At 59.7% G+C, this 24,430-nt stretch overlaps 13 protein-coding genes across 13 annotated transcripts; 5 read left to right on the top strand and 8 right to left on the bottom strand.

Annotated features, from left to right (window-relative positions):
* Positions 1-69: 69 nt before the first annotated feature.
* On the top strand, positions 70-1,653 carry COLE_02794 (uncharacterized protein; the record flags this gene model as incomplete). Its single annotated transcript, XM_018420398.1, has 2 exons — positions 70-653; positions 816-1,653. 2 exons carry the CDS (start codon positions 70-72, stop codon positions 1,651-1,653), a joined length of 1,422 nt encoding a protein of 473 aa, XP_018278280.1.
* A 497-nt stretch (positions 1,654-2,150) lies between these two features.
* COLE_02795 (uncharacterized protein) lies at positions 2,151-4,181 on the bottom strand (the record flags this gene model as incomplete). The annotated part of the gene is made up of 8 exons (XM_018420869.2): positions 2,151-2,350; positions 2,392-2,849; positions 2,892-3,630; positions 3,672-3,777; positions 3,812-3,893; positions 3,935-4,040; positions 4,088-4,117; positions 4,157-4,181. The coding sequence occupies 8 exons, from the start codon at positions 4,179-4,181 to the stop codon at positions 2,151-2,153; spliced, it is 1,746 nt and encodes a 581-aa protein (XP_018278281.1).
* Positions 4,182-4,527: 346 nt separating this feature from the next.
* On the bottom strand, positions 4,528-5,760 carry COLE_02796 (uncharacterized protein; the record flags this gene model as incomplete). Its single annotated transcript, XM_018423428.2, has 2 exons — positions 4,528-5,045; positions 5,223-5,760. The coding sequence occupies 2 exons, from the start codon at positions 5,758-5,760 to the stop codon at positions 4,528-4,530; spliced, it is 1,056 nt and encodes a 351-aa protein (XP_018278282.1).
* A 1,909-nt stretch (positions 5,761-7,669) lies between these two features.
* On the bottom strand, positions 7,670-9,424 carry COLE_02797 (uncharacterized protein; the record flags this gene model as incomplete). The annotated part of the gene is made up of 5 exons (XM_065626235.1): positions 7,670-7,936; positions 7,971-8,359; positions 8,393-9,090; positions 9,130-9,240; positions 9,315-9,424. The coding sequence occupies 5 exons, from the start codon at positions 9,422-9,424 to the stop codon at positions 7,670-7,672; spliced, it is 1,575 nt and encodes a 524-aa protein (XP_065482504.1).
* A 528-nt stretch (positions 9,425-9,952) lies between these two features.
* COLE_02798 (uncharacterized protein) lies at positions 9,953-10,836 on the top strand (the record flags this gene model as incomplete). Its single annotated transcript, XM_018420870.2, has 3 exons — positions 9,953-10,421; positions 10,470-10,754; positions 10,793-10,836. 3 exons carry the CDS (start codon positions 9,953-9,955, stop codon positions 10,834-10,836), a joined length of 798 nt encoding a protein of 265 aa, XP_018278284.1.
* A 199-nt stretch (positions 10,837-11,035) lies between these two features.
* On the bottom strand, positions 11,036-12,011 carry COLE_02799 (uncharacterized protein; the record flags this gene model as incomplete). The annotated part of the gene is made up of 2 exons (XM_018426188.2): positions 11,036-11,612; positions 11,722-12,011. 2 exons carry the CDS (start codon positions 12,009-12,011, stop codon positions 11,036-11,038), a joined length of 867 nt encoding a protein of 288 aa, XP_018278285.1.
* A 1,372-nt stretch (positions 12,012-13,383) lies between these two features.
* COLE_02800 (uncharacterized protein) lies at positions 13,384-14,107 on the top strand (the record flags this gene model as incomplete). The annotated part of the gene is made up of 3 exons (XM_018423429.2): positions 13,384-13,423; positions 13,455-13,794; positions 13,828-14,107. 3 exons carry the CDS (start codon positions 13,384-13,386, stop codon positions 14,105-14,107), a joined length of 660 nt encoding a protein of 219 aa, XP_018278286.1.
* A 67-nt stretch (positions 14,108-14,174) lies between these two features.
* On the bottom strand, positions 14,175-14,670 carry COLE_02801 (uncharacterized protein; the record flags this gene model as incomplete). Its single annotated transcript, XM_018423430.2, has 3 exons — positions 14,175-14,457; positions 14,489-14,584; positions 14,621-14,670. 3 exons carry the CDS (start codon positions 14,668-14,670, stop codon positions 14,175-14,177), a joined length of 429 nt encoding a protein of 142 aa, XP_018278287.1.
* Positions 14,671-14,741: 71 nt separating this feature from the next.
* On the bottom strand, positions 14,742-15,892 carry COLE_02802 (uncharacterized protein; the record flags this gene model as incomplete). The annotated part of the gene is made up of 9 exons (XM_018419294.2): positions 14,742-14,857; positions 14,891-14,987; positions 15,019-15,056; positions 15,089-15,167; positions 15,201-15,251; positions 15,284-15,467; positions 15,500-15,596; positions 15,630-15,717; positions 15,752-15,892. The coding sequence occupies 9 exons, from the start codon at positions 15,890-15,892 to the stop codon at positions 14,742-14,744; spliced, it is 891 nt and encodes a 296-aa protein (XP_018278288.2).
* Positions 15,893-16,343: 451 nt separating this feature from the next.
* On the top strand, positions 16,344-16,869 carry COLE_02803 (uncharacterized protein; the record flags this gene model as incomplete). The annotated part of the gene is made up of 2 exons (XM_018419295.2): positions 16,344-16,550; positions 16,588-16,869. The coding sequence occupies 2 exons, from the start codon at positions 16,344-16,346 to the stop codon at positions 16,867-16,869; spliced, it is 489 nt and encodes a 162-aa protein (XP_018278289.1).
* Positions 16,870-17,997: 1,128 nt separating this feature from the next.
* Positions 17,998-20,245, bottom strand: COLE_02804 (uncharacterized protein; the record flags this gene model as incomplete). Its single annotated transcript, XM_018423431.2, has 12 exons — positions 17,998-18,312; positions 18,344-18,413; positions 18,445-18,568; positions 18,624-18,883; positions 18,921-19,062; positions 19,097-19,435; positions 19,471-19,560; positions 19,596-19,671; positions 19,710-19,799; positions 19,838-19,967; positions 20,025-20,153; positions 20,190-20,245. The coding sequence occupies 12 exons, from the start codon at positions 20,243-20,245 to the stop codon at positions 17,998-18,000; spliced, it is 1,821 nt and encodes a 606-aa protein (XP_018278290.2).
* Positions 20,246-20,966: 721 nt separating this feature from the next.
* On the bottom strand, positions 20,967-22,507 carry COLE_02805 (uncharacterized protein; the record flags this gene model as incomplete). The annotated part of the gene is made up of 9 exons (XM_018423432.2): positions 20,967-21,180; positions 21,221-21,824; positions 21,869-21,923; positions 21,960-22,033; positions 22,081-22,099; positions 22,152-22,179; positions 22,230-22,315; positions 22,365-22,383; positions 22,419-22,507. The coding sequence occupies 9 exons, from the start codon at positions 22,505-22,507 to the stop codon at positions 20,967-20,969; spliced, it is 1,188 nt and encodes a 395-aa protein (XP_018278291.1).
* An 845-nt stretch (positions 22,508-23,352) lies between these two features.
* On the top strand, positions 23,353-23,901 carry COLE_02806 (uncharacterized protein; the record flags this gene model as incomplete). Its single annotated transcript, XM_018419296.2, has 1 exon — positions 23,353-23,901. The coding sequence occupies one exon, from the start codon at positions 23,353-23,355 to the stop codon at positions 23,899-23,901; it is 549 nt and encodes a 182-aa protein (XP_018278292.1).
* Positions 23,902-24,430: the final 529 nt, after the last annotated feature.

The raw sequence follows: 24,430 nt of genomic DNA on the forward strand, positions 1-24,430 counted from the left end.
GAGCCCAGTCTCATAACGAGTCTGGCGCTCCCCCTTTTACCTCCCCCCCTCACATCACCCACCATGTCAATGCTCCGCTACCTCTCGCCAGGAAAGGGGCGGGAAGGCGCGCTCTCCCCGCTCCCTTCCGACGCTCCAGTCCTCAAGCTGCATGTGACCAATTGGGGCGTCCTCATCCTCCCCGCGCCCGAGAACGTCGGCGAAGACCCGCGCGATGACACGCTCTTACACGGCGAGCTCGACGTGCGCGTCAGTGGTCCGCGGCGGTGTAAGCGTATCCGCGTCGGTCTCCGCTCCATCATCCGCCTGGACATGGGAGGCGGCCGCAAGATTGAAGAAGACGTGTTGTTCGAGCGCAAGGTCGAAATCATCGGTGCGAGCACCGACGGCATCTGGCTCGCGCCGGGATCTCAGCGCTTCGCGTTCACTATTATTATTCCCTCAAACCTGGCCGTGCACGACACACACTCAAATGGCAAGATCTCGCATGAGCTCTACGCAGAGCTCGAAGGAATGCCAGAGGACCTGCCGCGCCCCGCCTCCTCCTCCTCCCTCTTTGGCATGCGGCGGAGCGGCAAGCGATCACCGTCGAGCGCACGCTCTGCGTCCGCTTCGCGCGCGCCATCACCGAGCCGTGCACCTCGCCGCGGTCTGTGGGACATCCCTTCGGTGCCGCCCTCAGGTGCCGCCACACCAATCGGAGGATCAGCGCCGGCGGCGCCCCTCGCCCTTGCTGGTGCGCTAGCCAACCTGTCGCTAGAGAACGGACACGCGGCGCCGACCGTAGCGAGTGCGCACCCCGGCTCTGGTCCCAGCTCCGGCGCCGTCTCTCCCGCGCCAGGTATCGATGGCGCCCAGCAGCCGATCAACCCCGCCCTCCTGGCCTCTGAGTACTCGTTCACAGTGACGCGACAGGAAGTCCCCTACCTCCCTCGCATCCCAAGCTACGAAGATACGAACTTCACCGACCACGCGTCCCAAACACCCTGGGTGACGGGGACCCACAGGTCCAAGAAACACATCATGATCGTGTACAACCCCAACCCCCTTGGGACGACAAACGAGCTGCACGACCGCGCGGATGGCCAGGTCCCCGGCCTTGGCAAGTGGGAGATGACGATGGTGTCAGACGTGTGGACGATCTGCGCCCTCATGAACCTCAAGTTCGTCGTGACGGGCATTCAGCCGAGCACAACGATCTTCGCCGTGCGCCTCGCCCTCGCGCAGAGCTGGGCCATCATCAGCCCCCGCGACGAGGAGGGCGCCAACCGCCTCACGGGCACGCGCTCCTTCGCCATCTTCGAGAGCGGCAAGCGGCCCCCTGTCGGGCACCACTATCCGGACAAGCACTACGCCGCAGTTTGGCGCGGCACAGGCGCCGGGGGCAAAGACAAGGCGACGTCCGAGGACGGCGGCGAGATCAAGCTCTCCGCGACGGTGCGCCTGCCCACCGACGAGCATGTGCGGCCCACCACCCTCCCCGGCGTCGTCACGCCCATCACTGTTACGCATAATCTTGTTCTCGAGGTCTTCTTCTCCGTGTGGGGCGAGGATGATCGGGGCGAGGCCATGAAGCTACCAGGACCCGGCGGCCTGCGCATGCTGCGCGTATCGCGCCCAATCACTCTCCCATCCGTAAATCCAAATTCCTAAGTGTCGCTGACGCCAGTGCGCTCTCATTCCTGAGGTCATCGACCTGCCGGCTTACGAGGAGCACCACCACGATGCAATCGCTCCGGACGAAGACTCAATCGAGATGCTGCAGCGCGGGATGAAGGGCGCCGGGCCCCTGGGTGATCCTGGGTGGGCACTGTGCGCTTGCGGGCGTAAGCTCGAGGAGATGGAAGCGCGTATGCGCGCCGCCGTCATACAAGAGGCGAATGGGCCATTGGACGGTGCCACGAGTGAGAAGGTTGAGGCTGAGCGGCGGGGACGGCAGACCCGACAGAACAGCTATTAGAACAGCAATTAATCTCCCAGCATCATAATCATACTTGTATTGTAGCTCTTCTTGGTATTTCGGGACAATGAAAGCATCACTCCTTCTCCTGTCAGCATTGGTAAGCCATATTGATAGAAGCTACAACGGCAAGCCGGCCTGGAGCCCAGCGTGCACGTATCTACAGAAACCCAGCGACCGACCTCTACGTCTAGTCCTTCTTGGCCTTCTTCTTTTTGGGCGCGCCGTCAGCCTCCCCGCTCGCCTTCTTCTTCGCCCGAGCCTCGGACTTCTTGCGCAGCTCCTCCATCATGGGGTCGGAGGCGTCCGACTCCATTCCGCTTGCTTCTGAGTCGCTGTCGCTCACAGAGCCGCCGTCGGACGAATCCTCGTCCATGAAGTCCTCGTCCTCTGCAAAATTAGCTGGGCACAGGTATTGGGAAGCTACTCACCGGACTCATCCTCATCGTCGGCGGCGCGGCGAGCCGGCTGCGCCTGCTGCTGCTGCTTCTTCTTCTTCTTGCGACCCTCGTCCTCGGACATGATGCTGACATCATCGTCGTCGTCGTCGGAAAGGTCGTCAATGTCCATAGCGTCGGCTGCCTCCAGCTCGTCCATCTCGTTCTTCAGGCGCACGTTCTTGCTCGCGAGGAACTGCGAAATGGGACCAGCCTCCTCCTTCGAGATGGCGGAGAAGACATGGTCAGGGCCCTCGTTGGCCAACACGCGCATGTCGAAGGTACGCGCCGAAGCGATACCGCCACCGACACGAGAGAACGAGATGCTCTCAGTCTTGGTAAAGTCAATGAGGATGGGCTGCTTAGCAATGAAGATGAGGCCACGCTCGAGGAAGTACAGCTCGCCCTGAACAGCCTTGACGTTGGCCTTGATGCCGTTGACACCCTGCGCACTGAATGTCAGCTGCGTCCCACTTCAAGTTGAATAAACTCACTTCCTGAAGCTGCCGGGAGGCGTCACCTTCTTTCCGGTCAACGACTTGAGAACACGCGAGATGACCTGGAATGTGGGAGCCTCGTACTTCTTTTGCAGGTCGGGGTACTTGGCGATCTCCTCGTCATCAAGGTTGAGCTCGGCGTCAACCTCCTCGTCCTTGGGCCACTGGGCGACGAGGAAGGGGTAGCGAGTAGCACCCTGGCGGATGGCGGGGTCAAGACCCAGCACGAGCTGGATGTGCATGTCGTCGAGCTTGGGGAGGAGGAAGATGCGGTTGATGGAAGTAAAGGGGACGCGGTAGTCGGTACTCTTGCCGAGAAGACGAAGACTTTCCGGGAAAAACTCCAGAGAGAAACGTCCACGGGGGGTAAGAACGAGGACGTCCTCGAAGACAACGATTGAGTCACCGGTGGTAGCACCGAGGTCTGCCTTGTCCTTGATAAGGTTGTGAAAGGCCTCGGCGGCAGAGATGTCGTTCCCTTCCTCGTCCTTCTCAGTCTCCTCCTCGTCGTCGCTGCCCGCATCGCTGCCCTTGCTCTTCTTGCTCTTGCCCGGAACGTAGAAGCGCACCTCAACCAGCTCGTCCGGCTGACGGGCGTTGTTGTTGGAGCCGGAAGCAGCAGGCGGCGCAAACTCGATAGCGACCTCATTCTTGCCTGCAATGTTAGAGTTGGCGACCTGGCCGAGAGGAAGCTCGAAGGCGGGCTTGTGCTGCACCTCGAACACAATGTCCTGGTCTTACGGTTAGCTTAGTCGATAGATGCGGCGGACGCCTCACTCTGTACGGTAGCCTTGCCCCAGTTCCAGCCCTTCAAGGAAACGTCTCTATGGTCGACTGTCACTCCAAAGTATTCGCTCAGCGTACGCTTAACCTTCTCAAAGTCCTGAAGCGTAAGCGTATACTACGGCATAACCTACATCGCGGCGGAAGCCCTCAAACGTAAGGCGTGGCCGGTCCGGCGTGCGCATGGAGAGGCGGAGCTGAAACTGGCGAGCGACACTGGTGTGAGACGTTGACGCCTAGCTTCGAGCTGCACTTACCGGAGCCACTGCGCGCCGCGCACGTCAGAGCCATTGAACGTAGAGGGTGTGTTCGACTCGTCCTTGAAAGACTTCCATCCAAAGCCTGCGGAGTTGAATCGGAGCTCTAACGGATTAGCACCGATGATGATGTTGTTTGTCAATGCAACTTACTGCCCAAGTCCGAGGACTCGCCCATAAAGACTGCAGGTGAGCAACATGCGAACGGAGCGTTTGACATACTGTTGTCAAAGGTGACGTTGGACATTGTTGTCCTACTGTCGAGAGTCGCGGGATATGATGTGATGGAGAGAGTCTCGAGAAACCAAAATGATTGCAACAAGTGGAGTTCCCTCACGCGTCGCGCGTCTGGAGCCTCATCAACTATTATCAATCACACGTCATAACCCAAGACAGCTGTCAGAAGTCAGCCACGCCCAGGTTGCTGAGCATCCCCGTGTCCTATTCTACACCAGTCCTCTGCGCGGCCAAATCGTCACGCTCAATAAGCTCTGTGCGTTTGCGGTATGGTGATCTCTGTGGTGGCCCAGGTGGCATAATCTATGACATACAACCATCAAACGGCTGCGTTGATGATGAACTCTTCTCCCTCTCTACTTGGTCCAGCCAATTTGTTCCAGGCGCTGGGTGAGCTCTCCGCTCTCCCGCAACGTCTTCATGCGCTCAGGCGTGGCATCAAACACCTCCCCACCAATCACGAGAACGGGGGCTGCGGACAAGTCGTGCCCCAAGCGCGCGAAGATACCCTCGATAGTCTCGCCGTCCTTCCGCTGCGCAGTGCCAATGAGAGTAGGGCGGCGGCCTTCTCCGTGACGCGCCGAGATCCCCTCGAGCGCGTAGTGTGGCGGCTGGATCGAGCCGTACCACAGCACGACCGAGTTGGCGTGCTCGGAGACGATCTCCTGGAACCACTGCTTCTCGCGGGGAGAGCCGGGGCTGCCGAGGCGGCGGGTAGCATGCGTGCCGAGAAGGTCGGAGGCGTCGAGGGGTTTGGAGACGTCGACATCGCCGAGGGCGTTGGCGGGCGACTCAAGGACAAAGCTCTGCAGCGCAAGCAGCTCGTGGGTGGGGGGGAGGGTGTGGGGGTCGGGGCGCATGGCGCGGGGGTTGGCTGTGCACGGTCAGTCATCGTCGCCGGATCGCTGGAGGCATGGAAGAGCGGGGAGCAGGGATCGGGAGGGAGTAATGGCTCTTTGGCGCTGGCGTGACGGTGACATCTCCAGATCACCCGTGATCGCCCACTTGGCCTTGCGACCTGAGACATGAATCAATCCGAGCCGATACTCACGAGCAACCAATGGGTGCGCATTTGCCTGTGGGGGCACATACGCCTTCGGTGTCCACTGGGGCTTCTTGGCGACTGGACGGGCTGCGCGAGGCTGCGGAAGGGGAGAAATGGCGGGGAGGATGACACTCGAGACGAACGAGGCCAGGATGAAAAGGATAGCGACAAAGGCGAAGAGTCGGACAACGGGGCGCGGGAGGTTGGGCATGAAGCGCTGCACGACGAGGCGGAATTTTGCGAGAATCGGGGTGCGCTGCGCGAAGCTCTTGGCAACGCCCTCACCCGCCTCGATGTCGACATCATGCCCCCGCCGCGGGGAGGAGGAACGGCCGAGTGGCGACGGCGCACGCATGTGCGGCACCGGAAGCGAGAGGGGGAGGATGTCAGACTCGCCGAGGCGGGGGGTGGGGGGCTTGCCGGACTCGCGCGCGGTGAGGCCCGTCACGAGTGCTTTCAGAGGGGCGAAGTCTGCTCCCGTGTCGGTCTCACAGGGCGGCGAGGGGGGAGGCGAGAAGAGGAACTTGTGGATGGGCGATGCCATCGTGTGTCCTTCTGGCGTGGAGCGAGCGAGGCGTTGAGTCGGAGAGCCCGTGCGGCCGGGGTGGGCGTGGGTCGGGGTGGTGATAAGGTGTGATGGCAAGATGGGAGGAATAATGGGGTCGTGAGAGCTGGGGCAAGATTGAGACGCTATACTTGTAGTTGTTGTGGCGACGAGTGCTCCAAGGCAACTTCAAGCTCCCAGGCCTGCAATGGAGGCGTCGCGAGAGGAGCAATCCCTAGTCACGAGGTGGACCTCTGTGGCGCGGAGCTCTTGCTCTTGCAAGACGCGCGCGCTACCCCGGTCGCCAGTCGCTGTAAGCAGGAGAGTGGACCCGCCCTCTACACCACAGGGCGTGAGGGATTCTGAATGGTCAATTGCACCACCTGAGGTTACGATTTCAGCGTTCCAGGTCCTGGGTCGTTCTCCCACTGCCACTACCACTGATGGAGGACTAGACCGGCCCTGGCCTGTCGGGCTGCTGGACGCGACTGATAGGGCTGCGAGGGGCAGCTTCCTGATGCGGAAGCCGAACCCTGCAAACCTTCCGACAATCTCATGCAGGCTGCCAGCGGCCGCCAGGATTCCTATGCCACCGCCGACAAGAGGCTCTACGCCGTCGCGCAGGGTCCACTTGACATCGCCAGTCTCGCGGTCGATAGCATGGAGAGCGCCATCGATAGTGGAGACGAGGGCAAAGGGCAGAAATGCAGATGTGCAGAGCTTCTGTGCCTCGCCGAGAAGAACCTCCCCCACCTCTAAACTCATCCCTGGGTCCGGTCTAGGTCTAACCTTATCCTCATCGAGGTCACCCGCATGCCGGCCTGGCTCAGCTTCCTGGGCATTCTAGTGCCTTTAATTCATTGCATACCATGAAATACGCCATGAATTTATGAACTAAATTCGTTCCAGAAGCGGCCCATCTGTGCCAAAATCGTGCAAGAACGCCACAGGAACACGCCGCTGTTCACATGGAGATGACGCGAGCTGCGACCAGTGCAGCCAGCACCCTGTCGACACCTTTGCTTGCGCCTTCAGATTCACATCATGTCAGCACGTCCATGGCTTTTTATTGTGCACACCTCTACACGCGCAGCCTGCGTTTCGGGTGTCTGTTCGCATCCCTCTTACTGTTGCGAAGAGGCTGTACTTCCCGAGGGACGACTGGCAGGGCACGGGGAGTGGTGCCGCATTTGGCCAGGACCCACAAACTGGACACTGGTTGCCGTAACTTGCCTATTGTATCTAGTACAATACTTCGATACATTTGAGCGCCGGTTTGCGCAGTGTAGAGCTGTGCCGATCCGTGGCGAAGAGTTCAAGGTCCTGATTCTTGCTGTCGCCCAAGGAGAATCACCGGGACACGAGCCATATATAAGAGCTCTCGCAGTGATCCGGAGATCACAGCAGGGATTTCAGACTGTCCTCCTGAGGCTCGTCAGGCTGACTCCGGTCTGGCATCCTGGCACGTCGGCGCCGATTTCGCCAGGCCGACGCTCATGCACGGCCACTGGTTCAGGCCCAAGGGTCGTGCGCTCAGTCGCGCGGCACGGGACTGGCACGTTTTTGTGATTTGACAGCTGGACGTCGTTCTCAGGACGCCGTCACGGTGTGGGACTTCCAAGTCAGGGCGGCGCTTGACCCGAAAGTCTCGGGCACGGTTGCTTGGCGAGGATTGCAAGATCGAGACTGCTTGAGCGCTGAGGCGAGGATCAGAGACATACCCCACTCTCCTGATCATATCTCAGTGCGATCAGTGATTCCCCGTAAACTCGTCATCTGTCTCACTCCCAGCATTTCGGGCCGGACCTTAAGCTGTGCGGTCTCAATGTTTCACAACCTATTTGTGGACGTCAGGGTGCCATTATTGACATTACTTCGGCCTTGAACGCCAGGTGGGGGATGTCGCCGCTCACCGGCCGACTGTATTGACCTCCTCGAGGCGCATTATCACGCGCTTGACGGCGGCACCGGGGCCGAGTGGAAAATCTAGCTGCGAGCGGGGTACGTCGAACGCCGTGATGCTGCCCGGCGAGGCGGGCTCAGCGAGGTGGAAGGCCGGGATAAACCACGCCCACCCCATAGGCAGCGAGCCGAGGTGGAGCTTGATGCGGAACTCGCGCGCTCGCTCCATTATCACGTCTTTCGGTGGCACAAGGTGGTGCACGTTGTACTCGTCCTACCATCAGCTACCCTAGCTGGAATAAGCTTACCGCTTCGCCTGGTAGCAGAGCGGCCTGCGTAGCTGCGTCGATATCACTCGGCACCAAGCGCGCAAACACTTTGAACATCTTCGCGCTATCATACACACCGTCGCCTGCGACGCCGCCCCACGTGATATCACCTTCGACGCCCTCGCCTCCACCGCCCAGCGCGCGCAGCTGTGCGACGTATTCATCTTTGTACCGCGCCACGCTGGCGCCTGCCTTGCCCTGTCCGCCGTTTCCGCCGACGACGAGCGAGCTGAGCGGCTTCTGCCACCCGTGCGGGCGCTTCAGCACCATCGTCATCGAAACGAGGCGCACGTGTCCTGCATTTGTGAGGTATGATAGCGGAGCACGCTTCTGGAAGAGGAGGTGGACGTAGCGGCACCAGCGGCGTTCTGAGGTCAGCAGGCGAATGTACGAGAGCTCACGGGAAGCAATGGATACGCCGCGCCGCGCCTTGGCTGTGCTCGGTTTCATCCGTCTGCTGGAGTGGAAAGTGAGGATTTCATCGAGCTTGCCGTCGCGTCGATCCCACTGGCCAGGTGAGTCCAGTGGCTCTTCGTCCCCGATCGCAATCGGCACGTATAGGTTTTTTGGCTGGTCCGGAACGGGAGCAGCGACGGGCTCAACGTGCGTATCACGGCGATACATCTGCCCTCCCGAGGCTGTTGGAGCTTTAGGGACCGCTACATCCTCCTCGCTTGTGTAACCACCGGCGGGCTCGCTGAGTGCGTCCTCCTCATCTCTTGAATCCTCGGCTTCAGCTACCCCTGAATCCGTGTCTTGCACTCCTATATCGTTGGTCTTGTGGATCACTGTCTCCTTTAGCGTGTCCTTCACGTTCCCGCCAAGCTTGCTCTCGTCGAGGAGCGGCCCACCAGTCGGCGCGGATGGTAGCTCAGGCAGAGAGAGAAGGTACGAGACAAGAAGAGTCCCGCTCCGTCCCTTGCCGGCCTTGCAATGGATGATTGCGATGCGCTCGGGGTCACCCTCAAGCCAGGCGGTCATCTCGCGCACTGCAAGGGGCAGGAGTGGGAGAGGCGGCGGGTTGTGATCCGGAAAGGGGTAGCGTGACACGCGCCCGCCCATGCTCTCGGAGGAGTAAGCGTTTTCTGTGAGCGGACACCTGGGGTCAGATAGTGCGGAAACCAATATAATAGCGTACAGGTTCCATATCCACCACTTGTCGCCGTGGCGCGCGTTGAGGAAGCGAAGGACGTCGTCGCGCTTGTTGCGATACAGCGCCTTTATCCCTGTAGCGGGGTAGCCCATGCTGCCGTCAGTAAAGCCACTCGCATGCGAGCTTACATGATGATGCGGTCGGTTACTGTCAGTTAGCATAGACTTTACTCAGCAAAATTCCTACCGTAGACCAAGTCGAGGTTGATGTCTGACTCCTCGTCGATGTAACGCGCCTTGTTGCCCGACACGAGCGTGCGCGCATAGGTTGTGAGTGGCATGCTGAAAGACCTCGTTGTGTGTGCGCTGTCAGAGGGAGTGAGTGGCAATGAAGAGAAGGAGAGTACGACACAGGACGGAGCAGGATATGAAGATGCCTGTGGCAGAGTGGGTGACATCACAATACGGTGATGTCACGGCGGTGGTGCCTGAGCGGACTCTTCTGTTGCGCGCTGAGCATCGGTCTCGATCTCGGTCTTCCGCACCTCCCCGCTTCATTATGCCAGACCACGTCGTCGTCCAACGGCGCTGCATCCATTGCACCACTTACAACTCACCATGTTAACCGCTCTCCGGATCACTTTGGCGCCGCGTATGGCGCCTCGTCTGGCTGTGCGGACCTTCGCGACAGCGGCAGAAACGAAAGCTGGCCAGATTAGCCGCACAGTCAAGCGCACGCGTTGGGCCGAGCCTGTTGGCGCGCATGGTCCCAAGATCCACGCCGCGCTGCGCCCCAGCGACCACTGCTCGCCGTTCATCCTGCATGCCCCCCTCCCCGCTGAGCTGACCTAAGGCTTGACCACGCCTCGATGCCCCGCGAGACCGGCTTCCCAGACCACCCGCACCGCGGGCTGACGACCGTCACGAACATTCTGCAGGGGCAGTGGGCGCACGAGGATTTCCTCGGCAACTGCGGCACGCTGCAGCCCGGCGAGGTGCAGTGGATGTCAGCGGGGCGGGGCATAATGCACTGTGAGATGCCGGTGCATGATGGGCCAAACGCTGTGGATCCGGTCGCACTGCAGTTGTGGGTTGACCTGCCGGCGGAGAAAAAGATGGTTCCTCCGAGCTATCAAGGGCTGAAGAAGGAGGAGATTCCCGTTGCGCGCCCGAGCGAAGGCGTCGAGATTGGGGTCATCTCGGGCGAGAGCCACGGTGTCGTGAATGAAAAGCGCGAGGTGGCGCTAGGCGGGACGTGGTGGTTGGACATCAAGCTGTCCAAGCCAGGGGCGAAGGTCTGGCAGCCCATCCCAGCGGGATGGACGGCATTTATCTACAGTGAGATGAGCAGCAACAGGCTAAACAGTAACTGGAGGCTGATGGTAGTTGTCGAGGGGAATCTTCAGGTTCACGAGGGCGCGCCCATCGACGAGCAGAACACAGCCATCCTAACTAAAAACTCTGAAGAAAACGGCGTGCTCCTCCGCTTGCCCAGCGGCGATAGTCGCCCCACGCGGGCGGCGCTGTTCGCTGGCCCGCCGCTTGACCAGGCCGTTTACACGCGTGGGCCATTCGTGATGACGAATAAGAAGGACGCGTATGCTGCTGTGGACGACTTTAATGCGCGCCGCAACGGGTTTGAGAATGTTGAGGGGTGGCGGAGCTCCATTGGTGTGTCTATGGCTGCATGACGGGACAGCTGACGACAGGCAAGGGAATGCGGATCCGTTTCCCAGAGATCGGCATTAAATAGCTCGGAGATGCGGCTAGTGGAACAGCCAGGGCGATGAGACCCCGTTTCGCAAGGAGAGCTGATTATGATTGAATTGTAGCCCGATAAGCTTACCCACCATTGGGCCTTGCAAAAGTTCCTCAGCCAGACGCTTCCGGTTCAACTTTCTTTCGAACTGCATCTCGTCTGTTACTAACTATATCTTCTCGCGAGTCACACTTTACGGGAATGCGCCAGTGAGACTGCACCCAGTTGGCCAAGGCCCCGGCTTCCCCGCGAAGGCCCAGCGAATAATCTGGAGGACGTTGGGGTCGACGGCGAGCAGGATGTGCTCCGAGAGATCAGTGGGGCACTTGTCCTGCAGCCAAATATTGGTGACGCCGGGCTCTTCGATGTGGCCCGAGCTGGGGGGAATGACAAGCTCGTCGGTCCGCGTCGCGATGTTGGTGTAGTCAACGCCCGGCATCGCAAGCGGGCCGTTGTTCAGATTCGAGAGGAAGTCGGACGGGGTAACCAGTTCTGTGCATGACTGGCACACGCTACGCACGAGGGCGTTGACGAACGGGATCTTGGTTACGAAATTGTTGATACCCCACAGGGTTGTGCCCTTGTAAACTCCTGCAAAGCCTACAAAGTGCTTGACGAAGGGCGCGCCACCGTTGAACTTCATGTAGTGGGCAGCGGTAATGGTGCCAAGAGAGTGCCCGCCGATGTTGACTTGCGAGGCGCCGGTAGACTGGAGGACACGCTGAACGAAGTCGGCGACCTCGCGGGACCCGGTATTGATGGAGTCGAAGCTGGCGTGAGCCACTGAGGCCAATAAGGGTGAGTCAGATAGAGGAGGCCAAAGGTCTGGGAGATGAAACAAGAGAGGTGAGGTATCGAGGAACAAAACAGAAAACCTACCCGAAAAACACGAGCAGCTTAGTGGCATATTGCGGGGTGAAGACGCAGTAGCCATCTGCCGCAAGCGCACTACCGATCTTGATCCAGTTGACGGTGCTGCGCGCAGTAAGACCGTGGAGGAGGACGACGGGGGGCTTGTCGGTGCTCTTGCAGTTCCAGTCGTTGTAGTTCTTGAAGCTGGGAGCCCAGGCGACCGATGCCTCGCGGGCCTCGAGGTCACGCTGCTCCGCCGAGGGGGTTGGCGCAGCGAACGCGGTGTAAGCCAAAACAAGGAGGGAGAGGAAACGCATCGTGCTTGGAGTGAGAACAACTACGGCCCATGGACGAGCTTATATGTCTGCCACCTCGGTCTACCAAGTCCCCTTACCTGCTGACATCTTGACAAGCTCACGACGGGAAGTCTACGATGTTCGCGCAAGCGCACGCCTTCATGGACTCCGCGTCCGCGGAGATGCACGATCTCGTAAGGCGGAGGCACCCGCCAGCTGCCGCCAGCTAGTCTAGTTCTAGCCCGAGGAACGCTTTAGGCTCGTGATCGCGCGGCATTTGCTCGCGCTGTACGCGTTTCATCAGTCTCGGCGTGTGATTATCGTGTCCGCCGCGCCAGGAACGACGACTGGCCCTCAAAATGTCATGTGCTCGTCGTCGATGCTTCCGGTATAACCGAGACACGATGTCAACCTGGTCGCATGCACTGCACTAAATGATCTATACTCGGAAGCTGCTTCGTGCTCCGTGAATTGTGATGCATCGAAAGACAGGGCTCGGGGAGGCCCCGCACGTTCGCCGCGCTTTTGTCAATTGCAAGATGATCGTCGGGTATCAGTGATTGGTGGGGAGGACGCATGCGCCGGCCGAGAGGTCAGTGGCACCTGCCGGGCATCGGCGGGGTCGGCGGTCTCTTCATGATGGAATACGGAAAGTTCTTGGATTTCTGCGTCTATAATCACTCACCTGTGAGACAGTAGTAGCGTGAATCGGTACCGAGAAACTTCAATCTTCCACTGACCGCGCCTTGCCCGAAATTCACTACATGGGGCACTACATGTGGAGTTATACTTTCCACAGTTACGATCGAGGCTACTTGAAACCCGGGACGGGCATGCTGCCCGCGTTCGTGTAACTCTGGCTGGGCTGGGGAGAAGTTGAGTCGGAGAGAGTTGGGTACAGAGAGTTTGGTTGGAGAGAATTGGGTTGGAGAGAGCGTTGGGGAGAACTCGGTGTCCATTTCTGTCAGGGGGCCAGCTAGAGATGTTGTTGAAGGATCGAACCAAGTGGTTGACATGATGGCAGGTAAGGCGCAGAAGCCATCGTTATCGATAACATCGTGCTGCTGATGTTGCCGACCCCGTGGGGGATGCTGGCATTGACATGATGGCCTCATACCTCGGGGCTGTGCCCGGACCTGCCTCGACACCGGGACGTCGGTTCGCCTCCGATGTGGGGCCGCTCTCCAGTCCGCTCCGTCGATTCCGAACTGATGAGGAGACTGCGTCGACGCATGCACTGCTCTTCAGCGCTCAGTGAGTCAGCTTTCGCATTCGGAGTGCATCCGACGCCGATCCGATCCCGAGCATTCCAGACGCCGCTCGCTCAGGCACTGGCCGACGTCACTTATAAGCTGCCCACCTCCACTTGATTCACCATCCTCACTCATCCACCATGGCCGACGTCAAAGCGACCGACGAGCAGAACTACCCACGTGAGCGCCGTGCCGTCTATCCTGACCTCAGAGATGTGGGAGCACCGGTGGGACAGCAAGAACACGGCGTGGGACCAGGGCAAGGTGCACCCCGCGCTCGCGGCGTTCCTCGAATCGCAGGCTGCTGTCGACGCGGGGATTCCCACGACGGGGCGCGCGTTTGTGCCGGGCTGCGGGCAGGGGTACGACGTCGACCTGTTTGCGCGGCGCGGGCTTGATACCACGGGCCTGGATGTCGCGCCGACCGGCGCTAAGAGCGCCGACGCGTGGGTTAAAGCCCAGACGGGGCAGAAGGGGCGCGCGGAGGTCGTGTGTGGCGACTTCTTCAAGTGGACGCCGGAGGAGAAGTTCGATCTTATCTACGACTACACGTGAGCGAGCGGACGAGACCGTGCTAATGATAGCTTCCTGTGCGCGCTCCCGCCCACCCTCCGCCCGCAGTGGGGACAGCGCATGACTGAGCTCTCAAAGGCCTCGCCTAACTCCCGCCTCATCACACTCCAGTACCCTCTGCAGGGCAACCCCCCGCCGTTTGGGCCCCCCTTCGCCCTCGACGAGAGCGTGTACCGCGACGTCCTGGGCGACCACTGGGAGGCCATCTACGACGAGCCTGTGCCCGAGGAGCAGAAGCGCAAGAACCGCCCGCCCGGCAACGAGCGCCTCGTGGTCTGGAAGCGCAAGTAGATTAATGCACGCATGCCTTTCATCTGAGAGAGTTGACACTGATCTAGCGGGACTGAGTTGCGCTCTCCTAATAGATGTCGGCCAGTCCCGACTCAGTCGCGACCGAGCGCTCAAGCGCCGAAATGCCCGCACCCATCTCCCCCAGTGGTACTACCTCGTTCTCGTCCTGCTGGATACCAGCAGCCTGGACGATCAGCTCAAGCTCACCAAGCACGTCGATTTCATCGTCCTCGAGATCCCAGTTTAGGAACCGACGGACCAGTTCCTCATGCTGGGCCATCTCCTCAATGTCCTCGTCATCCAGGTGCTGGTCGATAAGAGTCGTGATCTGGTTCGTCGCGATAAGGTGGCTGCTGTCAGCTACTTAGGGGCTTGCCTCACCTGACTTCACGCGCGCGGTCGACGACCTCCGGATCGATGCCGTGGAGCAGAGCACATTCCGCCGCGTTTGACGAGTCGGCAGGCCCTGGCGTCACTCTGGCATTAGGAAGATGACCAGCGCGAGCCACTTGCTTGTACAGAAACGTCGGCTGCTTAGAGGTCTCAACAATAATGCTCTTCATGTGGCAGTTGAGAATCTTCAGGCTCGGGTCGAGGAATTCCTGCGCTAGGAGCTCGCAGAGCTGTCAGACGTCTATCGAGCATGCACCCACTGGAAGTGAGTGAGGACGACTGTGCGGGGGTTGGCGCCGTTGAGGAGGTGAGTCAAGACACCAGCAAGAAGGCCTGCGCCATCGCTGGGCGATGTTCCTACGGTCAGCAAAAATGATCTCCCCTACACACCTTTGCCAAACTCATCGAGAATGATGAGCGAGCGCGAAGTTGCGCCACGGAGAGCCTGTGAAACCTGACCCAAGTCGATCATGAAGGCCGAGGCGATCTGAGTGAGCGTTGCGCTGTAGCCAGACTACCTTGGACGCAGATTCACGTGTCTGGACGCGGGTGAAGACTGGAATAAGCGCGATCGGCGACCTTTCCTACTTTTGTCACAGATGCCGATCGTGGCCTTATCGGCGGGGACGAAGCTGCCGATATGAGCCATGTAGGTGATCAGTGCGACCTGTCGTGAGGTGTGGCTTAAGCGACCCATTACCTGCTTCCCATATGCAGACTTGCCGGAGCCGTTCGCACCCGTGATGACGGTCTGTGGTCAATGCATGGTTGATATCTACTGACCATCGCGGCCATGTCCGGGTCAGGGCCGGCGTCCAGCATCGTGTCGTTCCCGATATATTGGCCTGGGCCTAGAGACATTGCATAGAGTGGATGCCACCCGTTCTTGATTTTCAGTGTTGGCTGTTCTGTCATCGTCGGGCGCACGAGACCGAAACGCTCGACAGCCAGGGCAAATGCCAGCAAACTGATTCAGCACTGGCATGTGCAGCCATCTACCAGTCCACCTCGGCGATTGCATCTCCAAGATTCATGAGCTGCCATTCGAGAGGCTCAAGCCGCTCGATAAGGCGCTGCACCCATTCGATCTCCAAGTCTGATCGTCAGGTGGGTTAACTTGGGCAAATACCGATGATGATATTCTGCAGGTCGCCGTAGTGCTCATCCAGATTGGTCATCTGCGGCGTCTTGAAGTAGGTGAGCCCCTTGGCCTCAAACTAAGGTTAACGCCTGCCGTATTCAGGAACAAACTTGCTGTTCCCAGTCAGGAGGGATTAGTTCGCGGCGGTGAATGTTGCTGGCTGCCAGTAGACAGCCCATCTGAGGAAGGTAGATGACCTTGACGTCCTCACACATGCCCGGCGGGGTGTGTCGACCCATAATCACGGACATCTGGTTCTGCTATCAGCTCCATCTGGTGCAGCCCAGACAAGGAGAGGTTCAAGGCCTGTCGTCAGTTGATGGACGTCTAATATCCCACCAGCGTAGTCTTCGCGATGTTTGTCAATTTGGTCGTCGATGCCGGACCGCACGCAGATGCGGTTCTCATCGCGCGACATATACCAGTCAATCTGCGTGAGCATCGTCATGGCCCTGTCCTACGATAGCAACGACGTCGCTGAGGAAGGTCTGCACCTCGTCGGTCAGGTAGCGTGAAATCTGGGGTCAATGGTCGCGCGTCTGAGCCCACCTTCGCTGCTACGGGCAGCTGAGCTCGGAACATGTTAAGTAAAGTGTCTTTTACGTTACGTGCGGCATTTAACGACTGAGTCAGCTAGAATTAGTGGTTCAACGCACCAGTACGAGCTGCTGCCAGTCCTTCCACTTGCCCTTGCCAGTCTTGATGCGGGTACAAAAGAGCAGCATGTTCATGAATCCTCCCAGCTGCTTGCGCAGCTCCTTGCGCAACGCAACGTTATCTCCACGCGCAAGTGCCTCCACGGCGTCGAGCCGCTCATTGATGCTGTCGATGTTGACAAGAGGGCGAAGGAGCCATGTGTGGAAGAGCTTCTTGCCCAGTCCCGTGATGGTGGTGTCAAGAACGCCAGGGGTGAGTTGACGAGTCTGTGCCTAAGCTTACCGTTGAGCGACATTCCTTGCTTCCGGTCCTTGGAGTACATCGACGCGTGGCTTTCAATGTCGAACACGGCGAGCGACCTGGTTTGAGTAATGAAAAGCGATCGTCGTACGTCAGCGCATCTTGGTTGATGAGCATATACTGCTCGCTGTCGTCAGGATATTCCGGTGTTGACGCACATGTCGATGCTCTCGATGGTGTCGAGGCCAAAATCAATCTCGTCGTCTTGCGTCTTGGCCAGCAGGTGCTGAACGTGAGAGATAAGAGCCCCAGCAGCAGAGACCTGAGGTAAGCAGGAGAGGGGGACTACAATGGCGCAGCAGGAGCGGAGAAGAAAGGAAGGAAGAGACTCACGCCGTTCGGTGCATCGACGTTTACCCGACATCCCATCTTGAGGAGACTGAGACGAACGCGTCCAAGCCCCGCGCCACTATCATCCTCCTCAAGCTCGGCGTATCCTACCACCTCGCCCTCGTCATCGAGGACCTCACGCGTATCGTGCCGGAGGCGGACGTTGGCGAGCTGGTATTGCGCGAGGGCATGATGGAACTCGCGGGGTGGTAGGCCGACGGACGTGGTGTCGGGGTGTTCGGCACCTGCGCATGAGTGAGCGACAATGTGGTGTGGTGGAAAGGAAGGCTCACAGAACTCGTCAATGACCGCCACGAGCGAGTCAGGCGCGTGGTTGCTCACGAGGATCTTGTGCGGCTGCGTCTGCTCGCACACATTATCAGCCTCGCCGCGGCGCATCTTACAGAACCGGCAGAGGTCCCATGCCCAAGTATCCTTCGTGTCCTCGAGGACCTGGAGGCGGCGGGTGTGCGAGTCGTAGAACGCTGCGGCGACGTTGAAGGTGTTGGGGGCGTGGATTGCGAGGAGCTGGGGTGAGCAGCGCGAGAGAGGGGATACCTTGAGGTGCGGAAAGTCCTCGGCGTCGTCGTCGGGGTCGGGGTCGGGGTTGGGGTCAAAGCCGGGGGGGACGCGGGGGAAGGTCGGCGCGGGCGTGGGGGTGGGCGTAGGGGTGGGCGTGGAGGTGCGTTCCCGACGAATGCTGTGGCTTGGCATCCGGCGTGTGTGCTCGTCGTCGTTACTGTCTGCGGGGCGCTTGGGCATGGTGAGCCGGAGCAAGTTGAGATCAGTGTTGAGGCGTGTTGAGGTGTTATGAGCTGTTGTGAAGAAGATACCCGTCAACGAGTTATACAGTCAAGGCAAGAGGAAGGTGAGGGGGAATGGTCAGATTCGCGTTGCGCGATCGGCGAAGGATCGCAAGGAAGGTGTGCACACGCGTCACCTCCGCGCTACTCGCGCGCTCTAGTTTTAATGGATGCATGCAATCTTCTGCCAGTCGACAGTATGGTCGGTATCTCAGAGCAGTGCGCGATGCCGGGATGCTCTCGAGAGTCAATGGAATGAAAGTCAGTTATGCGCCGTTAAGCACGACCTTGCCCTGTGCGTCTGTCGCGACGCCATTGGCGGCCGAGGCGAACGACGCCTGCGCAACTTTGGAAGGGGAGGGGGCGCGCTCAAGGCCCGGAGGCGGCTGCACATCCACCGCGCGCGCAGCGTCGTCAGGCGTCGGGTCGGCGCCCGTCGCGTCAGGAAGCGTCTGGCCTGGTATAGAGTCAGCAGCGGGCGCCTCGTCCGTCTCCTCCATACCGCCCGCCGACTTGGAGCGCTTGGCCGGGCCTTGCCCGTTGCCCTCGGGCTGCTCCTCGGCGCCAGACTCGGCTGCGACCTGCAATCAGCGGGGATTTAGGACTGCGTACCTTCTCGCGCTTGCCCTTCTTTTTCGGTCGAGGGATGCCGTCGGGGAAAACGTAGAATGGAAGGTCGGAGCTAAGATGAGCCTGCGCGCGGAAGCACTCACCGCCTGGCTGGCCGGAGGATGACGCTCATCTCCTGCTCGTCGTACTTGTCCCACCCCTGGCAAGCTGCACAGAACCGTTTACTGGGGTAGAAGAGGTTGAGGACGCGACCGCCCTGCGATCCCTCTGCATCGCGTTAGTCAAAACGACACACCAAGAACCACACCATGCCCACACTCACTTGGCGTCTTCGCAATCTCCAGCCCGATGAAGAAATTCTTCGTGTACACCAACTTGTAGTCCTGCCCGGCAAAGTCCTCCTCTTTCCGCTTCATTGCCTCGACGCTCAGCTCGCCCTGCGAGGCGGCTGCCTGCTCCTCCTCATTGAGACAGACGAACGTGTTGGACACGCCGCCAGTTTGCGGGTGGGCGAGCAGTATGGTCTCGGTGTTCTCGAGGTCCTGGACAAGAGCGCGGATACGTGACTCAACCATGCCGCTCCTGACTATCAGCACGGCCGCAGAAAGCGGCTGCTCACCAATCCTTTATACCGCCTGATGTGGATGCCGCAGCGATGACCTGGACGTATATCCTGTACTGGCTGAAGAAGTCAACCTGGTCGAAGAGCTCCACCCATGATGATCCTGGGACTGACACGATTTTGTCGGTGATCTGCATTGCTGTCCGTCAGTCCGGTTCGGCTGACAGACTCACCGCGCAGCATCTCGTTCTTGATCACCGTCATTGTCGAGGCGGTGATGTTGTGTGTCGAGCACATTGAGGGGTATGCGGGTGTGATGACAGGCATGCGGTGTGCCATATCGCGGCGGTCAGTTCTTGGGTTCCACACGGTGTGAGTCATGTTGGGCGGCCCGGGATCCATGCGCTTGAGAAGCACAGGCTGCGGCCAGTCCCACAGGTAGTAGATCGGGAAGAATTTAGACACAATCGTAGACGGCGCAGCGTTGGGGTACAACTGGCAGATTCGCGCCGTGAGCAGCGCCCATGCGACACCACCTGGGAAACCAAGCACGTTCGAGTAGATGCCTCGCCCTGCTGTCAGTCAAGTTTAAGAGTCTTTCACTCACGCTTCGCCCAGAGACGAATGGTGCGAAGCGCTGTGCGGAACGTCGCGACGTTGGGCACGAGGTTGAGGATCATGTCTGTGACACGGGGACCTGCAGGTCAGCAAAGGAGCCACGGCCAGCCGCACCGTTCAAACTTCGCTGCGACGGGTCATCGACGCCGCGCAGAATCTCGTCTTTCTCAATGTCAAGCTTGTCGCCAGCCTGGCGTCAGCGCTCTGCACCTCTTCTTGATTACTCACCTCTGGTAAGTTCACGCGCGCGAACAGCAGGTCCACCTCCACACCCGAGATGACCGTCTTCATGACGGGCACGAATGCCGTTGGCACGGCCTGGGGTAAGCGCACTTCGAATGTGAGTTGACACATACCGAGATCTCTGTGACAGCGGGCCACTCCCGCAGCATCTGCTGAAACTCATTGAAGAAGTGCTCGCGGTAAATGTGTCGGGGGCAAACGCAGATGGTATCGATATCCGAGCCGGGGCCGTGAACGCCAAGACTGAACCGTTAGCCACTCACGCACAATGAAAGAGGTGATCATCATCAATCGACGTACCGGTATGAGCCTGAAGTGTAGATGCGACCGCCTGCCTCTGTCGCAACCTTCTCAGACAGGCCCTGCTTGATGGAGACGTCGTGGACGAACTTGGTGACGAGCTGCTGGATGTTCGAAAGAAGCTTCTCACTGTCGTCAGATGGAGTCGGGGGCCGGGCAGCTCACCGGACCTTGCGCTCCTGCTCTGACTCGAACTGGTTCAGGTGAATGAGGTCGGCCATGAGCGCTGGTATTAGCTGCCTGTTCGCCGCCGGCCGACAGAGTGTACTCACCCTCGCTTGACTTGAGGTCATCTGGCTGGGGTGGCTCGATGCTGATGGGCGCGGTCACGCCGAGCTTCTTGAGTTCGCCTTGTCTGAAGGTAAGCTCGCGAGTTGGCTTGCAGTGGGGCTGGACTCACTCAGCCATTGTGATAGAGTGTCCAGCGGCGAGAGGTCACGGAGATGGCAGTCAAATGTACGGATTGAAGAGCTATCAATTCAGTCGTCGTCCTTAAGTCATGGGATGTGATGAAGAGCGGAGCAAGAGAAAGTGCGATGTTGGAACGAGGGCGAGCACAACAAGGCCATCACAGTCGATATGAGGGTGACGCCTCCACTTGATGGATTGATCCCGCCCTCCCTCCGGCGATCCCTGGTGAGTCGCCACAGGTGTTGAAGGCTCACGACAGATCACAATGCAACAGAGGTTTGAGGTTTCAGTGTGCACAGCTTGCCTGAGTTGCATGTACGGCTGCACTCGTCCACTGCCAGCAACATCTACCTGTCACTAATGAGAATCCCAATTTGTCCCTGCATGCGTGAAACATCTACATTGATTTTGAGCCAAAAGGCCAGTCCAGGAAACGGCTTAAGGCCGTAATGAGCTCGAGCCGTCTGCCAACGAACTCGGAGATTACGGCGGCGCGACCACAGCTACCCCTCCTACTCAGAAACAGCCGCTCTAAGCGGCGGTAACCATCTGGCCGTCGTTGTTGTGCTCGAGCTGCTTGCCGTTCCACTCGGGGATAACGTATGACCAGTCGCCATACTCAAACTTGCCACGCTGGGTGCCCGTGACAGCGTCGCGGAGGAGCTTGATGGCGGGGTTTGTGGGGATGGTGTACTCCTTGCCCTGGTACGTGATCTCTCCGATCTGCACGACGACGACGCCAGTTCTGCGCGTCAGCGTGTTCTCTCAAATCGCCCGCAACCTACCCGCATCCGAACATGCCCTTGAGCGAGCCGTCCTTGACGCCCTCGGTGATCTCGTCCATAGAGATGTCGCGTTCGACAACACGGATGTTCTTCGGCATGCCGTCGATCGGGAAGGGGGTCTTGCCCGAGGCGTGGTTGTTGAGGACCTCGATGATGCTCTCGCGCGTAATACCGGGCAGGACGATGCCGTTGTCAAGGCCCATAGTGGTGAACTCGAGGACGCCGTCCTTGGCCTCCTTAATGACCCAGACGTTCATGCCGCCCGCCTCGGAGAGGTACTCCTTGCCGTCGACGGAGTGGAGCCAGAGCGACATGGCGTAGCCGGGCCGCTTGGCGACCTGCACCGTGCCGTAGTTGGCGCCGAGCTTGAAGCTGCCGTGGCCTCCAGGCCAGGCGCGGATGAACTGGCTGCACGCGTCGAGGCGGATGCCCTTACCCTCCGACGAGGGGTAAAGACCCTTGCCGAGGTTGAGGCTGGTGACGATGTAGAGGAGGGCGTCGGACGCATAGGCGTCGTCCTTGATGCCGAACGACTCCGAGGTCTCAAGCAGCGTCGGGCGGATGTAGAGGTTCTCGCCGTCAACGGCAGGCACAATGTCCGACTCTGGAAGTTAGTCGCGTACAGGGTCAGCGTCAGTGCATCCTCACCCAGGTCCAAGAGCTTGCTGAGGAGGTCGAGGAGCTCATCGTTGTCCCACTTGTCCTGCCCATGTCAGCAGCGCATCACCCCACAACCCACGGGCAGGCCGATGCGGCCGGCAGAGCGCTTGAGGCGGTCAAAGTTCTTTGCCGGGCGGAAGAGGCGGAGCTTGCCTGAACGTGTTAGTGGACATGGTCCGTGCCGGCAACGGGCAACTCACCCTGGTCGTCCTTGTAGCACTCGGAGGTTAGTGGCATTCCTCGCTATTCATGCGACCCGTGTCGCACTCACCTTCATGCCCTCGAAGCAAGTGACAGCGCTGGAGGTCAGCGATGCCAGCAGCAAAGCAGTTCGCCGCCGCCAACTCACTACTGCAGCACACCGGCGAGGGGGTCGAGCGAGATGTCCTGGCGAGGTCCAATCTTGGGCTGGCCCCAGCCGGAGGTGCGGCTCCACTTATCATCAGTATCGAATCGGCGGCGACGTTCAGCGAGTACTACTTACGGGGACGGTAAGCATGTATCTGGGCGTCAGCAAGTCACGAAGATCTCAACTTACCTGCCATAGCCCTCCTTGCCGGGAGTCGGCTTGTGGCTGGGCGAGATGGGCGAGAAGTAGAGGTTGGATGCTTTGAGCTCGGCGGGCATGGCGGTGATGTGCGTGGGATGCGTGGGGGAGAAAGTCAACGTATAAACAGATGGAAGCGGGACCGAGTTTGAACAAGTTCCAAGAGTTGAGTCGATAACAAAGAGTCGACATACGGCCGAGTGTCCCGTCGGTGAACACCGGGGTCGAGCCGACTCAAAAGTCGATATGTGACCATAACCGATTGACACAGGTGGAGGTCTAGCATGCGTCATTGGTGCGGGGTCAATTTAGCCTGCACATCCGAGCGGAGCGTCGTCGACAATGCCTTCCTGCTTTGCTTTTGAGAACACCCTCCTTCTCTCTGGCAGCTTGGTCACCTCCCGCGTATCCCAGCCGTAGAGGGCGCCCCGACTACTCGACGGGGCGCAGCTTGGACAACATCGGCCGTGCAGTCGCGCTCCAGTCCCCTACGCGCTCCACGCCGGGCAGACTCCAAGCTCGACTGCAAGCTGTGTGAGGGAGAGTCAGGAGGAAGGTCACCTGTGAGTCGCGCCGAGGTAAGGCGACCTGTCATGGGGGCGAGGCATTGTTACTAACGCCAACGGTCTGGCAGCTGGAGATCTCGAGAGGGGCGTGGGCTGAGAAACTAACGACTCCTTTGGTGTGGGTGCGCCGTTGCGTGGAGATTGCAACGCGGGGCGGAGTTAGCCTCGAAGGCGTCCAAGGGTGTGCGCGCGCATGCGCAGTGCAGGATCTGTGTGACGCGAGGTGGAGATCAGTCTCGAGTTGGATCCGGAGCTCGGCGCTGGTTCATACCGCCACGCCGCCGTGCCGGTGATGCCGGGCATGCCGCATCGCGCTTGCATGTGCAGTGAGATGAGTCACATGGAAGTGATCGAGCGAGATGAGTTCCGGGGTCCTGGGGCCTCATGTTCAGAGCGCCACTGATGCGCGTGTTGTGTTTCGCCGAGACACGATAACGCCGAAATGTCAGGGTTCAGTTGATTGCACTTCATGTCGCGACCGGCTTCGGGCAAGGGAGCCCGGGCCAAGGCAGAGGGCAAAAGGGAAAGCGATGAAGCGCGTCGTCAGAGGGCGCAGGAGGAGGCGGTTGAGGGAGGAGAAGGACGGTACTCCAGGAGTCAGGGCCCCAGGGGGGAAGCAATGTGCCCAAACCTCCATGCCGTGTTCCGACCTAAAGGGTAATAGTGGGGGCTATTTGGCCATGGCCCAAATGGAGGCATGCTTGCCGAGAGAGGCAACCCGATCAGAAGCAGGCATCGTGGCAAGTGGAGGCGGCAACTCACCACACAAGACTAAGGGTCACAGCCTCGCACGAGGTCAGCCATGGCACATGGCAGCGGCGCAGAGGCCAAAACACCGAGGATGCCTAGGGGGATGCAGGGGAGGAGCAGAGGATCAGAGGAGGGCGCAGTCAAGGTCGAGGTCCTAAAAGTCGATCTCAGGGTAGAGCTCAATCGTCAACATGCGCGTGAGGGAAGAGGAGGAGAGGAGGGGGAGGGGAGATGCACAGGTCCGAGGTGGCAAGGGGTGGCGAGGTGGAGGCTGCAGGACGCAGGGGATGCACGCCAAAGCACAACAAGCCTCTCTCATCCCTCTCACCACAGCCGCAACTGCTGCCACCGTCGCCCTCCCATTGCCCCCCCCGCCGCCCACGCCCCGCGCGTCCTCCCCCCCCCTCCGTCCGTAGTAGGATTACCAACCTCCCCCCCCCCCCACGTCCCCCCCCCCGCCACTCGTCAACACTACCAGGCGAGCTAATCATCCCATCCCACCATCCACCATCTCCATTCCATTCCATCCTCCATTCTCTCTTCTACTCACTCTCCATCCACCCCCCATCGCCATCCCATTCTCTCCTCCCTCCACCCATCCACCCTCCCCCTCCCCCCCTCCACCCCCCCCCCACTCTTCTACATCCGACTCATCCTCCACCAACACCCCACCTACTACATCAACAA

The sequence above is a fragment of the Cutaneotrichosporon oleaginosum genome (genome assembly GCF_008065305.1).
Source record: "Cutaneotrichosporon oleaginosum strain ATCC 20508 chromosome Unknown ATCC20508_contig02, whole genome shotgun sequence".
NCBI lineage: Eukaryota > Fungi > Basidiomycota > Tremellomycetes > Trichosporonales > Trichosporonaceae > Cutaneotrichosporon > Cutaneotrichosporon oleaginosum.